General features: G+C 36.8%; 3 protein-coding genes across 5 annotated transcripts in view; all 3 read left to right on the forward strand.

Annotated features, from left to right (window-relative positions):
- The first annotated feature begins 820 nt into the window (after positions 1–820).
- On the forward strand, positions 821–5,166 carry LOC109009619 (syntaxin-32-like). Of its 2 annotated transcripts, none has more exons than XM_035682732.1 (6): positions 821–1,150; positions 1,710–1,989; positions 2,862–3,112; positions 3,252–3,427; positions 3,793–3,987; positions 4,758–5,166. In XM_035682732.1, the coding sequence occupies exons 2-6, from the start codon at positions 1,755–1,757 to the stop codon at positions 4,915–4,917; spliced, it is 1,017 nt and encodes a 338-aa protein (XP_035538625.1). In that variant the 5' UTR covers positions 821–1,150; positions 1,710–1,754; the 3' UTR covers positions 4,918–5,166. The 2 variants fall into 2 exon arrangements, with proteins under 2 accessions (XP_035538625.1, XP_035538626.1); XM_035682733.1 differs by having other exon boundaries at positions 1,728–1,989.
- A 1,186-nt stretch (positions 5,167–6,352) lies between these two features.
- LOC109009618 (probable serine/threonine-protein kinase kinX) lies at positions 6,353–10,279 on the forward strand. Its single transcript, XM_018990189.2, has 3 exons — positions 6,353–7,206; positions 8,472–8,733; positions 9,507–10,279. Exons 1-3 carry the CDS (start codon positions 6,865–6,867, stop codon positions 9,887–9,889), a joined length of 987 nt encoding a protein of 328 aa, XP_018845734.1. The 5' UTR covers positions 6,353–6,864; the 3' UTR covers positions 9,890–10,279.
- A 2,323-nt stretch (positions 10,280–12,602) lies between these two features.
- Positions 12,603–13,005, forward strand: part of LOC109009620 (protein TIC236, chloroplastic) — a 40,758-nt gene continuing 40,355 nt past the window's right edge. The window contains exon 1 of one of the 2 annotated variants that reach the window (XM_035695636.1): positions 12,603–12,794. The gene's annotated coding sequence lies outside the window, so the exon portion shown is untranslated. Of the gene's footprint in view, positions 12,795–12,838; positions 12,895–13,005 lie in introns of those variants that run through there. The other variant, XM_035695637.1, reaches the window with a different exon arrangement.

A 13,005-nucleotide genomic window follows, 5' to 3' on the forward strand; every position in this document is an offset into this window, starting at 1 on the left:
AATTGAAGAAATACCGATAAAAAAAAAATGGTTGGAGTTGAAGAAATGACCAAATTGAAACTAGTGATTTATTTTTTATTTTTATTTGTCGTTGTAAAATCCAAATCTATATTAAACCCCCACAATGGATTGTTTGTTGGTATATTCTCTGGAGGAGTGACTCGATTGATTCTTTTTATTGAGATTTCTCAAACACATTCTACACGAAGGATGGCTACCGACAAGTTATAAAAAAAATTTATTTTTTTGGATTTATTTTATTCATTTTTTTCATATCCTTAAATAATTGTTTTTAACAAAAAAAATCATAATATTATTTAAAAAATATTTTCTTAAATCAATTAATAAAAAAAAATTGCATCAGGACCCATCATCGGGATTGATCCTCGGTGAGTATAGATTTATTCTTAAACGTTACCTATAAAGTATTTGTTGCATCCAACCAATGTATTACCTTCGGCGTAAAATATTGATACATCTTTATAAACTAAAAATTTTTCTGTAAAAAATTTATTTGTTAAATTATAGTATATTATAATTTTTTTTTAGTAGTGCCATGCGAACGTATAATTTTATATTAAAAATATTATATGAAGGAAATATTTTAATCATAAAGAGATTTTATAAAAATAAATATACATATTGACGTGGTTTGATTTGATATATTAATTAATAAAATTATATTATAAATATTATTTTAAATAATATTGTAAATATTATATGGAGAAAATAATAAAGTAATTGTAAATAATTATATTTTAGACACATCAAGAGTTATGATTATGTAAATAATATTGTAAGCATAGATAGCAAAGGAAATGGGACGAGCCTGTGCTTTATACATTTATACACGACGTCGAAATTTCCGCCCCTTCGTTAATACAGAGCCCTCTCGTTTCCACAAATCTTCGATTTTCGTCCGTGTCTACCTTTGTTCTACCCACCGGATCTGACATCGTGTGAGAATTCGTCCGATCTAACCCGACGAAAACCTCAGATATCCCATTCGCATGAAGAAGCTCGCGATTCTATGAAGGCTGACCTTGATCCAGATCTAGGAACTTCATCGCTTCGTTCCTGAAATTAGACGCGATTCATGAGGATAATATTGGCTCCGCGGCTCTAGGATTTCAGATCTCGCGTCTTGAAGGTGATTTTCGCTGCGCTTAGCCTTATACTCCTGTTCCTGATTCGTTGATGAGGGAATGTCTTGGTGAAAAAAAAAAAGACACTAACGGTTAGAACGTATTCCGTACTGTTTAGTTTCAGGGAAAAACTTCAATTCAACTAGACATAATGTAATTTTCTGATTAACTGAGTTCATAGTTGGCCCCAGCATAGCATGAATTCTAGGATACGAAACTCTAATTTCCCCCATTTTTTTTTTTTTTGTTTCCATGAGAAAATGAGGACATTTATTTATTGAATGGATGTATATGGTTTTGAAGATATAGGAGGGTTATATTGCTGAGAAAATTGATGAGAATTTAGTATTGAAAGATTGGAGCAACTAAGCCCACTTGTTTTTTAGCTCAATTGGGGTTTACCATTTATTTGTCGTTCTTGCCGGCATGTTCTGGTCCATGAAACATATAAGATTTATAATCGTCCATGAAACATATAAGATTTAAAATTTGAATATATTTTATCTGTTTCTAAAGTCACGGGGGTTCAAATCCAAAGATCTGAATGAATGTATGTGATGTCAGGTGGCTATGTTATTGTAGGATTTGCATTTAAGTTGAGAGTAGAAAATGCATGCCAAATCGGCACAATCGTTTCGTGATCGGACACAGGAGTTCCAGAGCATAGCTGATCAGCTTAAGAAGTCATTTTCATCAGGGTCTGTGCCAAATGGACCAAGCAGTAGCTCAAAATCAGAGGAACAACGATCTGCAGTTGCAATTCAGTCCGAGTTTAACAAGAGGGCCTCTAAGATCGGGTATGGGATACACCAGACATCGCAGAAACTGGCAAAGCTGGCAAAGTGTAAGTAATGAATTGAAAAGTTTTTCTTAAAGCGTTAAATTAACAGTCATAAAATATACTGTAGAGTCTAGACGTTTGCTTATTTCAGTTGTAAATCCTAGTTAGGCATTACTCATTTATACGTCCTCTGTACTCGGTTATGCCTACTATATTATGAATAAAACTTCTTGATTGATTACTTATAAAACAAAAATTACTGTGGGTACAAATGTCGGAAAGAAAACAGCGTGGGGGCATTCTTATAATCAAATGGTTGGATTGTGATGATTTTGTTTGTTGTTATTCATTCAAACACAATTAATTTACAACAATATATGAAAAGGTTTTTTTTTTGAGAATTTTTTTTTCTTTCGATTTTCAAAAGTTAGATCAATGAAGGTAAACGGATGAAGAGAACTGTATGCTGCCTAAATAATCATCCAATCATACAGATATTTTAAGAATATGGGCTTAGGGGAATTTAAGTGGGGTAAACACCATTGATTTCGTTCCTTTTTTTCCATGGAGTTTATATAATCTATAGTGGGATCACATTCCAGACATTGCCTCTTATAGTCAAAGTTCCCCTTTCATGGAGCAAGCACCTATATAACTGCACTAGGCATCAGCACCTGCGTGAGTTATAACCCTATAGAGCCATAACTTCTTAGCTCTTCCATCCCATTGACCTCCTCAACATCTTTTCTAAAGTTGCATTCCGCACCACGTAAGCTTTGTCAGAAGGTCTGGATAGTAATGGTCCTACTTTACGACCCAATATTTAACTGCAAAATCATTAATCCTTACTATCCCCTATTACCAGCTCATTGTAAATGTATTGTGTGAAGGTTGATGCCAACTTTTCCCTTTAATGTATTTTTGTTGATTTGTAGTGGCAAAGAGGACTTCAGTTTTTGATGACCCCACCAAAGAAATCCAGGAACTGACAGCTCTTATCAAGCAAGATATTACTGCACTAAACTCTGCAGTTGTAGACCTTCAGCTTCTCTGCAACTCTAGAAACGAGAGTGGGAATGTCTCTAGTGACACCAATAGTCACTCAACTACAGTTGTAGATGACCTGAAGAATCAGTTGATGAGCACCACAAAAGAGTTCAAAGAAGTTCTGACCATGAGAACAGAGGTATGGACAGTGTTGCTTGGTATCCTTGCTTCTTCAGCTATGCTGATTATCTCATTGGGATTCTGTTACACCATTGTTGCTTCATGGCTCTTTTTAATTATTACTCCAAGACTAATGGTATTTCATTGGCTTCCTGAAGAACTTGAAGGTTCACGAGAACAGAAGACAGTTGTTTTCTTCTACTGCGTCGAAGGACTCTACAAATCCTTTTGTGCGTCAGCGTCCGCTGGCTGCCAGGTCTGCTGCTAGTACCTCAAACGCCCCTCCTCCTCCATGGGCTAATGGGTCACCATCTTCATCCCAATCGTTTCCTAGGTAAGACTAAGAGTAAGTTTGTTGGTTTGGCAATATTTGTACTGGGATAGTATTATCTATTTAAGAGTTAGTTTGTTGGTTTGAGGCTAATTTTTGCTGTGTCTTTTGAGATTTCAATGTTTGTTACTTATCTTGGTTCCAGTCACGAATTGTAAGTTTTCTTGTAAAGCCAAGTTCTGCTGTGTTTGGGGTTGATGTGGAGTGGAAACTTTGTTTTAGTTATTGCCATTATTTTATCTGTTTCTGCAAGACTTGAAGCTAAGACCTACCCAACGACAAGTTATCACCTGAACCAAGATCCTGGGGCCTTGAACTTTTCTATTTACATCCACGTGAAACCTTATTCCTGGTTTCTAAATTTACAGAAAGCAGATGGATGGGGAGAGTCAGCCATTGGTACAGCATCAGCAGCAACAACAGCAGCTGGTTCCATTGCAAGACACTTACATGCAGAGCAGAGCTGAGGCACTTCAGAATGTAGAATCCACTATTCACGAGCTCAGCAGCATTTTCAACCAGCTGGCAACACTGGTCTCTCAGCAAGGAGAGATTGCGATCAGGTTTTACTTCATAATTTTTTATTTTTATTTTTTTTTTAATAGGTAATCAAGAAGTTTTCTTCATAAAAGTAGGCAAAGCCCAAGTACACAGGGGAGTATACATGAGAAGTACCTAACTTCATAAATATAATTTACGCTGCACAAGTCAGATAAATTATGGCTAACATTGACCACTTTATTTCAGTATATGTCACGCATCTCATTCGTAAAGTATTAATACCAGCTGCTAGACTAGTGAATCGTGTTCATCATAAATCCCTCACTATATTTTGGTTGGATTTGTTTGTTTTTTATATGATTATATCAATTATCGTAGCCTAAGCTAATTTATGACAGTAATAAGATTTCCACCGGATAAAAGATTACATTTAAGTTTCAGACAAGTTAAAATCTAATTTCTGACAGATATATTTGGAGTCATCATTATCTAAGAGCCTATGTATGAACTGTACAATAGATCTTGCCAATTTTTGCTTCATAACAATATTGGTGCTGAAATGGGCTCTCTCTCTCTCCCCCCCTCTTACACGAACTCACGGTTAAAAAACTATTCTTATTATTGGGAGATCTATATCAATTTTTCTAATATTTTATAGTAATTTCATTCAATGATTGATATCCATATCAATTGTTCCAATCTTTTGCATTATGCATATGCTCAACAGTTAAGAATGTGAAAGGGCTTTCGTGAGCTACATTTATACTAGGAATTCATTGCTTCCTGACCTGAAATTTTTTTTTGACAATTGATCTTGGTGTTTTTGTTGCAGGATTGATGAGAACATGGATGACACGTTGGCAAATGTGGAGGGAGCACAAGGAGCGCTGCTCAAGTATCTGAACAGCATATCATCTAATAGGTGGCTGATGATCAAGATATTCTTTGTATTGATCTTTTTCCTAATGGTTTTCCTATTTTTTGTGGCCTAGTCACTGCAGATACAGAATTGAAGAGAATGAAGAAAATGTTGTTTTTTCACTTGTGATGATGTTTATATCTTTTCCTTCCCCGTTTTGCTTTAACCAAATATTCATGCAGGCAGAGATAAATTAAGTTTCCAGTTTGCCTAATGTGATACATATGTATGGATAAATGCAAGTATACATGTTGAAAACAATGAGAACTGCAAAAATTATTTCTTCATCCTTTTATGGGATATGTTATGATGTATTGTTATACTTGCTGTCTTCACTCCGAGTCTGTGTAATGTAAACAAGGGGAGTTTATTGTTGAGCTTTTCGGCACATGCTTTTGGTTTAGACTCCTGAGGTGCCATATTTCCAAGATAGATCACTCTTGGGAAGTTGATTTTCTTCATTTAATGGTCACTTTCATGGTGTCAGATGAAAGCTGTTCAAGTTTTTCTTTGGAATGGTATTTTGAAAATTTTTCTCACTTTTTTTCTGGCGATGTTTTAGTTGGTAGAGTGTATTAGGTTTCTATTTGGCAGTAGTTAGTTAGGGAAATCAACTAATCTGAGAAAAATATGTGCATAAAATTCGAATGTCAATGGCTTTTCATGAATGGACATACTCATTTGGCCTCTATGCACCTCAAAAACTGAACAAGCTATTAACCTGAAAAGTTGCAATGGTTGTTGTAATCTTTCCAAATAAACTTCCTACTTCAAGCTCTTGTGATGCTATTATCCATGCAGATTCATCGAATTTCTTTCCGAATGGACAAAATTAAATGAAAATATAATGATAGATGATTGTATCATAATTAAACGAATGGAGTATAAACCTGTTAACATGCATAGACTTTTTGTATTTATTTATCAAATGGTGTCAGATTATCAAATATAATGCTTTTAGATGTTAGAGAGAGAGAGAGAGTTAACCGGAAGTTACACGAGATTTTTAAGCAACTCCCACAATTTTTTTAATGTCCCGTTATAAATATTTGCTAAAGGCGGTGCCACAATGTTTTAGGAATTCAACTTTTTAAAAATGTTTAGGATTATAAAAAAAAAATCAGAAAATAAATTATATTTACTTTCATTCTACCACTACGTATAATTAAAATTATTTAGATAAACATAATTTTAATTTTGATAAAATTATCACCTGTCTATACTAAAAAAATACTTAATCGCAACTCCATTTTTAGATATTTTAAATTATAAATATTAAAGTTTATTCTCAACAATTATTTTTAAAAAATAAACAATTGAGATTTTATTTTAATAAATGATAAATGTGGTAGATATTAAGGGGGAACAAACAAAAGGGGGGAAAGAATAAAGTCTATAAAGGACCGCCTTTCGCAATATTTTCTTGTACCAAGCTCGTAATTCTAAAGATTTTTTAAGTACCATTAGGTAAAGAACCGACCCCTATAAAACCTCCCAATTAATTGCATCTCTCATTACGTTATCTTCTCTCTCAATTTTAGCCCTACTCTCTGCAACCATAACAGAATCTCTCTCTCTCTCTCTCTCTCATTTATTATTCTTCCTCTTCTTCTCCCCCCACCCTCTCTGTTCCTCTCGCGAGCTTTCCTTCTGTAAATTTTTCTTTCCATAACTTCCTCTCTCCGAATACCTAATCTTCGCTGAATCTGATCTCCCGGAGGACCCTCCATTTTTCGCGACTCTCATCTCAACCGAAGGAAGTTTCATATAGAAGCATAAAGTTTTCTGTTTCTTTTTTGCCTTCACAATACATAGCAGTGTATTTTTGGATGGGATCTTGTTTGATCTCGAGTACTCGGAACCCTAAATAATAAGGAAATCCTCCGATTTGATATTATTCACAGCGAATTTACGCTTCGACCCGAGAGATACACTGAAATTATACATTTCTCCCTTAATTCTTTATCCTAAATTTATATCCATTATCGCCACTTGGGGCCGATCTGGGAGCAGAGGAAAAATGGTGGGCGGTGGAAGCAGGAGAGACGAGGGGTCGATGGTGATCAACAATACCAACGTGTTTGCGGCGCTCGAGACTCTGCGGAAGAAGAAGAAGTCCGATAAGGACCGCAAGAGCAGTAAAGGTTCCTCTAAGGCCCAAACCGCATCAGCGGCGGCCCAGCCCAAGGAGCCCGAGCCGCAGGTGTATTGGGCCCCGGCCCCTTTGAATGCCAAATCGTGGGCCGATGTTGACGATGAAGATGACGATGACTATTACGCCACGACCGCCCCGCCCCAGGCGGTCTGGAGAGCGGCGGATCAGCATGATCAGCAGAATCAGGAGCAGGAGAGCCCTCTACAGGTGGGCGTATTTCTTTTTCTTTTATTGCACTCTTTGCATTAGCTGGTGACTGTTTTTTCTCTCTCTTTATTGCTTTTCTCGCTTTTTTTTTTAAACAAAAATTACGTGTCTTTTTGGAATATTGCCTGATGAAAACAGTATGGATTGCCGATCTCAATAATTTATGTTTCTATCTTTTAGTTGGTATTTTAAACTATTTTAAGAGTTTTCTCGTTGCTTGCTCACAGCTTTAACCATCTTGTCATATTTGAGACTCGTTTCCTGTGTCCGTTTTGAAGTCTTCATCTTAGCAATAAGAGAAAATCTTCTTCACACTCTACTGTGTGAAGAAGCCCCAGCACACCTAACGTGCTGGGGGTGAAAAAAAAAAAGGAAAAAAAAAAAAAACTATGTGAGGTGTGTGGACGATGGGATTATTATTATTTTACTAATCATATTCTCTATCGTCATGTATACAAACATGCATGAAAAGTTTATGAAAAGAAATGTCTTCATAGCCGTACCCAAGCGTAATTGCTCTCATGAATCCTCAAGCATCTTTGGACAACCATTGCCGTCTTGTCTTGTCTTCTAGCATGTGTACATCAGGGTTGATCGCGTGAAACAGGTAGGTCTAACCTACCCCAGGCCTTTAAGGCCCCGCTTGAATCCTGGAATTTACTTGAGAAAGTATGTGTTGCAAAATGAAGAAATTAACATCTATGCATGTACTGGTAAAGAGGCTCATGTGTACAGTAACTCTGAAACACAGTTGATGATGTAACAAGTTTGATGAATTTTTGAACACTTCAAAAGTAAGATCATGGTTGATGGATAGATGCAAACTTTTGTTAACTAGATATGGCAGCATTAGTATGCAGAAGAGAAAGGCTTATGCTGCTGTTGTTTCAAAGGAAGTTTAGATTGATGGGATTTTGGTGACTTAGAATTTGATTGAATATGGCCACACAAAAGTGGTTTTACGTTGATGGAAGTTGTTTGAATAGAATCATCTACTTAGTAATAGAAAATTGTATGATCTTTCCCTCTAGTGTTGGGCCGGCAGGGGTTAGAAGATGGTTTCTATGGTGACATGAATTTTTTAGATTTGTATTTTTTATTTGGTTTTTGTTTTGGGTCTGTAGTGGGAGGTAAGATTTTACTGTTTTTTCTATTGACCTTGCTCATGTTATTAATTTCATGATTTATGACCATGGGAATCATCAAGAATCAGTTTGGTTTTCTGTACTGGAAGGCATTAATTGCTTGTGTATCTGCTTTTACAGGATAGTGAGAGTGAAGAAGATATTCTTGATGAAGATGATGATGATGTAGAGGAAGAGGAAGAGCATGAACGTGAACCAGATGTTCCTGTGCACCCTGAAGCACTAGGGAAGAAACCCCTTGAAGTTTCTGAGCGACCTAAGGAGTCGGAGAGGCAGCTTTCAAAAAAGGAGAGGAAGAAGAAGGAACTTGCAGAACTTGAGGCCCTTTTGGCTGATTTTGGAGTTACCCAGAAAGAGAGCAATGGTCAAGATGAGTCCAGTGGTAAATTTTACCCATTAATTGTAAATGAGACCCCCTCTTTAATGCTTTTAATTGTGTGCCTAGTTCAGTTTCCCTGATTAAAATAGTGAAGTTCCCCTTTCCAAATTCTGCTATTCTTTTATCTCTTGAATTCTTTTGATAAGTAATGAAGGATTTTATTGATGAAAATAATAGGCATAGCCCATGTACACATGATGTATACAAGAGAGACACCTATGCTTTATTTTTGTCTTTTATCTTTTGAGTTTGGGATTTAAGGAGTTTCAAGAAGCTGAATTGTAAGTTATCTTGTTCCAAGAGTCTAACTATCATCTCTTCTAGGGTTTTATGCAATAGATTCTACTCTCTCCCTCTCTCTCTATCTCACCTGCTTGTGTGCAGACACAGACAGACAACACAACCACTGGCGGAGAAACACAGATGCATGCATGTGATTGCACATGCACATCGAATCACAATCTCTGAAGCTTAGGCACGTTTGTTGTTTGTTCTGTCCTTGGATCACCACATTTGTTTCGTAATTTCAGGTTCTGATTTCTAATATGCCAATTTTTAGAAATATGAAACCTCAAGCTTATTTGCATCTTGCATAGTGCTGGAGTTGCTCCTTTTGATGCTTTAGATTTTGATTATTTGGCAATTGTTTTAATTTTTGATGTGATGATAATTAGGCACCCTGGGATTTATATCAGCCAGTAAGCATTTAACATTTCACATGCATTAATGTTGGTAAATTTGTCTAAATTAGTGTATTTCTTGTCTTGCATCTTCAGATGTTGCACAAGATAAGAAAGATGGGGAGCCTAATGCAGATGGAGAGAAAAGGGAAAATGCAGAGTCCAAAAGTTCCAAGAAAAAGAAAAGGAAGGATAAAACTTCCAAGGAGGTGAAAGAAGCCCATGAACATCCCAACAACACGGATGCAACCAATGGGCAAGATGAAGCTGCTGTTAGTGAACAGACAGAGGAGGATGCATCGGCTGTTGATGTGAAAGAGCGGCTAAAGAAGATGGCATCTGTGAAGAAGAAGAAATCTAGTAAAGAGTTGGACGCTGCTGCAAAAGCTGCTGCTCAAGAGGCTGCTGCAAGGAATGCAAGACTTGCTGCAGCAAAGAAGAAAGAGAAGAACCATTATAATCAACAGCCAATGCGGTAATCTAGGAATTTGTTGACAAACAGAGCTTCAACATCTATATAGGAACATGTATCTCTCAATGTTCAGAGGACAGTCCGAAATAAACTTGGCTCTGGTTTTGTGGAAGATGGCTTGTAGTTGATTGCCATGGACTTATAGAGGCTTCTCTTTTGGCTTTTTGGATCTTATCGTTGGTCATTTGTTATGGGACATTTCATTGTGGCAGTTTTGGTTCCTAAATATTCTTCCTTCGAAACTGGAAAGTAGTTCAACTTGGTAGCTGTGTATTTCTGTAGTGCTTCCTCGTGTTTGCTTTTTTTTTTTTGTTCTTTTGTTCCTGTGCTCGTCTTATGGAAAATCTTTGGCACTGTGAAAAGTTATGGCAGTTCTTTGGAATCTTGTTCTGCTTCTTGCTGAAAGAGTAATCCCAGCCTTTTGTAAACCACTGCAAATTGGTGAAGTTCAGTAAAAAAAAATGGGGCTGTTTCCACTGGTTACGGTATCTAATTTCTTGAGTCATTATTCATAAAAAAAATAATATGTATTCTAGGGCTGTGCAGAAAAGTTGCTAACTCGTACCGTCTGTACAACCCGACCTGACCAATAAAAGCTGGTTGAACTAACTTGCAAATTAAACATGCTAATTGTCGGTTTTGATCCGATTAAAACTCTCCAAATCTCAAACCATTTGCCATCCCTCCCCAAATCTCAAACCCTAGCTGCCATACCTCCCCATTTTTCATTGTCGTCGCCATCAACTCGGTTCGTCATCACCGTCGACTCCATTCGTCGACTCTAACAAGTAACAAGCACAACCTCAAACAGAGGGAAAATAAGGAAAATCGCATGGTCATTTCGACTCAAACAATACAATCATCATTCACTTCCCCACGACCCAATAACATATAAGCATTAGATATGGAGAGAGAGAAAGAGAGAGGTACACATAGGAAAGAGTAAAGAAAATGAGGATATAGGGGCAGAGTCGAATCCGAGAATATAAGTTTTGCTAGGTGAGGATTTACCATTCCTCGAGACCACGCGATCCAACTTGCTGTAGCCCTCATCCACCAAGCATCCAAGAATTCATCACAAGATAGCTGATTAATCGACAAAGCTCATCTTAGCTAAAACATTTTGGTAGCCTGAATAAAAACATCACGCGACCTCATTCGAATCTTCAAGTCTTGGAAAAGAAATGGTATTGGGCATGTGAGAGTTTAGACTTTTAACTCAACTAGCATACGGATTGACCCAACTCAGGTCGGGTCAGTTATTTTCTTGTTGGCCTGGTCACCGGGTCGGGCTCAAATCCAAGCCAGATTGGTCGGGTTGCATGCCTAATGTAATTTGAGAATGGTAGGCTACTACATTTATGTTTTTTCAACTAAATCCTATCACGGATATTTGCGAGAATTCTTTATTTTTTTATTTTGTATAATGTTTTCGTGCAGAATATATTGTACCGTAGCATTGTTTTGGTAGACCTTGTAGTTTCTACAGGTTTAATTTGGCGTGGTCTTGGGTTTATTGGTTTGAGAAGAGGCAAGGTTGGATTGCTCGCAAGGTTTTGCTGATTCATTTTGCATCTGTTACTCTTTCAAGTTTATGCATTAGGAATAGATAAATGATTTGTACAACTCCCAAATAGACAAGTCTCATACAAACCTTTGTAAAAAAGTAGACCCCACCTTAAAAAAGTGAAAAAAAAACTATTAATTATTTGTGAAACCCATTTTTTTACAAAAGGCTTGTATGAGACTTATCTATTTGAGGCTTGTATCTAACATTACTCTTAAGAATATGAATGTTTAGCAATTTTTAGGTGTATTTTGGTTCTCAAGGGCCTGACTATAAATGAGAGAGAGAAGTTGTGTGTAGAGTATATGCGTTAACATCGTGTTTTGTATGATGGATAAGGTTCTTGCAACTTGGGCCACGATCATTTCTTACAAACAAGAAACTAAAGATGGGTCAGGGATGGTTCGAGAAACCTCCGATGCTTAAGTTAATATCACATGTTTAGAGTACCACCTGTAGAATAACAGAGTTTAGAGAGAGTTATTTGTACTTGAGACGTAGCTTTTATATGATGTTTCAAGGGGGAACATTATGTACCCAATGTCAAGATTTAGTCATCCCACCCGTAATTGTTTTAACCTAAGTATTTAATGCGATGTGGTGTTATGAGATAAAGCTTTTAATGCGGCGTGACTTATGAGATGACGCGTCCCATTTGTCCATCTTCGCCTAATGTAACTTAGAGGTCCGGGCTCTTTGGGTGACTCTGGTGCCGCCGAAGGGTAAGGTTCTAGTTGAATTGGGCTTCATTGTTTTGTCCCAAGCTCAACTAGTGCGGGTCATGTAGAAAATATCCCCAATTTTATTCTTGGTGATTCATACTCACATGAGCCATTTTATAATATTACGATAGAGGAGTAATGTTAGATATAATTTTAGGATATGTAATTTTTGCATATTATATTTTTTAAAAAATAAAGTCTATTATTAAAAAAATAATATTTTTATATTTATTCGTATTTAAAAAAAATACACAATTTGCACATGTAAGACTGAAAATATCACAGAAGATACGTGACTTCTGCACCGCGGAGTCCGAATAAGTTTGTTTTTGTCATTTGGAACATTCTCTAGTGGTATTTTCGTCAATGGCCGCCAGCGATATATTCCCCGTTTTCCTTCCTTCTTTCTTTCCCACCCAGACACAAAAATCTCCGGGCTATTATTTGGCGAGACAAATCCAAATTCCAATAGCGTATTAGCGTCTCTCTCTCTCTCTCTCTCTCTCACACACACACACGCGAAAGCCTCTAACGTCAAGATATCGTCTCTCAAAAGCAATCGAAGTCTCGTTCTTTCCTATTTTCGCATACCTTCTTCGGGAAAATGCTTGCTTTCACTTCAGGTTCTAATTATCCCCTTCGAATCCCCCCCAAATTCTTATTGCCATTTTGCTGCCTAACGCACACACATATGCGTCGCTCTGCTCCGCTTCGTATATCTATGTATAATTTCTCATGCCGAAAATTATTTTTTCCTCTACACTTCTGGTTGCTGAGAAAATTTGAAGATCTCACCTCACATTCATTAAGGCGCTGGCTGAGAAAGGAAAAATT

This window comes from Juglans regia, chromosome 11, assembly GCF_001411555.2.
Source record: "Juglans regia cultivar Chandler chromosome 11, Walnut 2.0, whole genome shotgun sequence".
NCBI classification, from domain to species: Eukaryota; Viridiplantae; Streptophyta; class Magnoliopsida; order Fagales; family Juglandaceae; genus Juglans; species Juglans regia.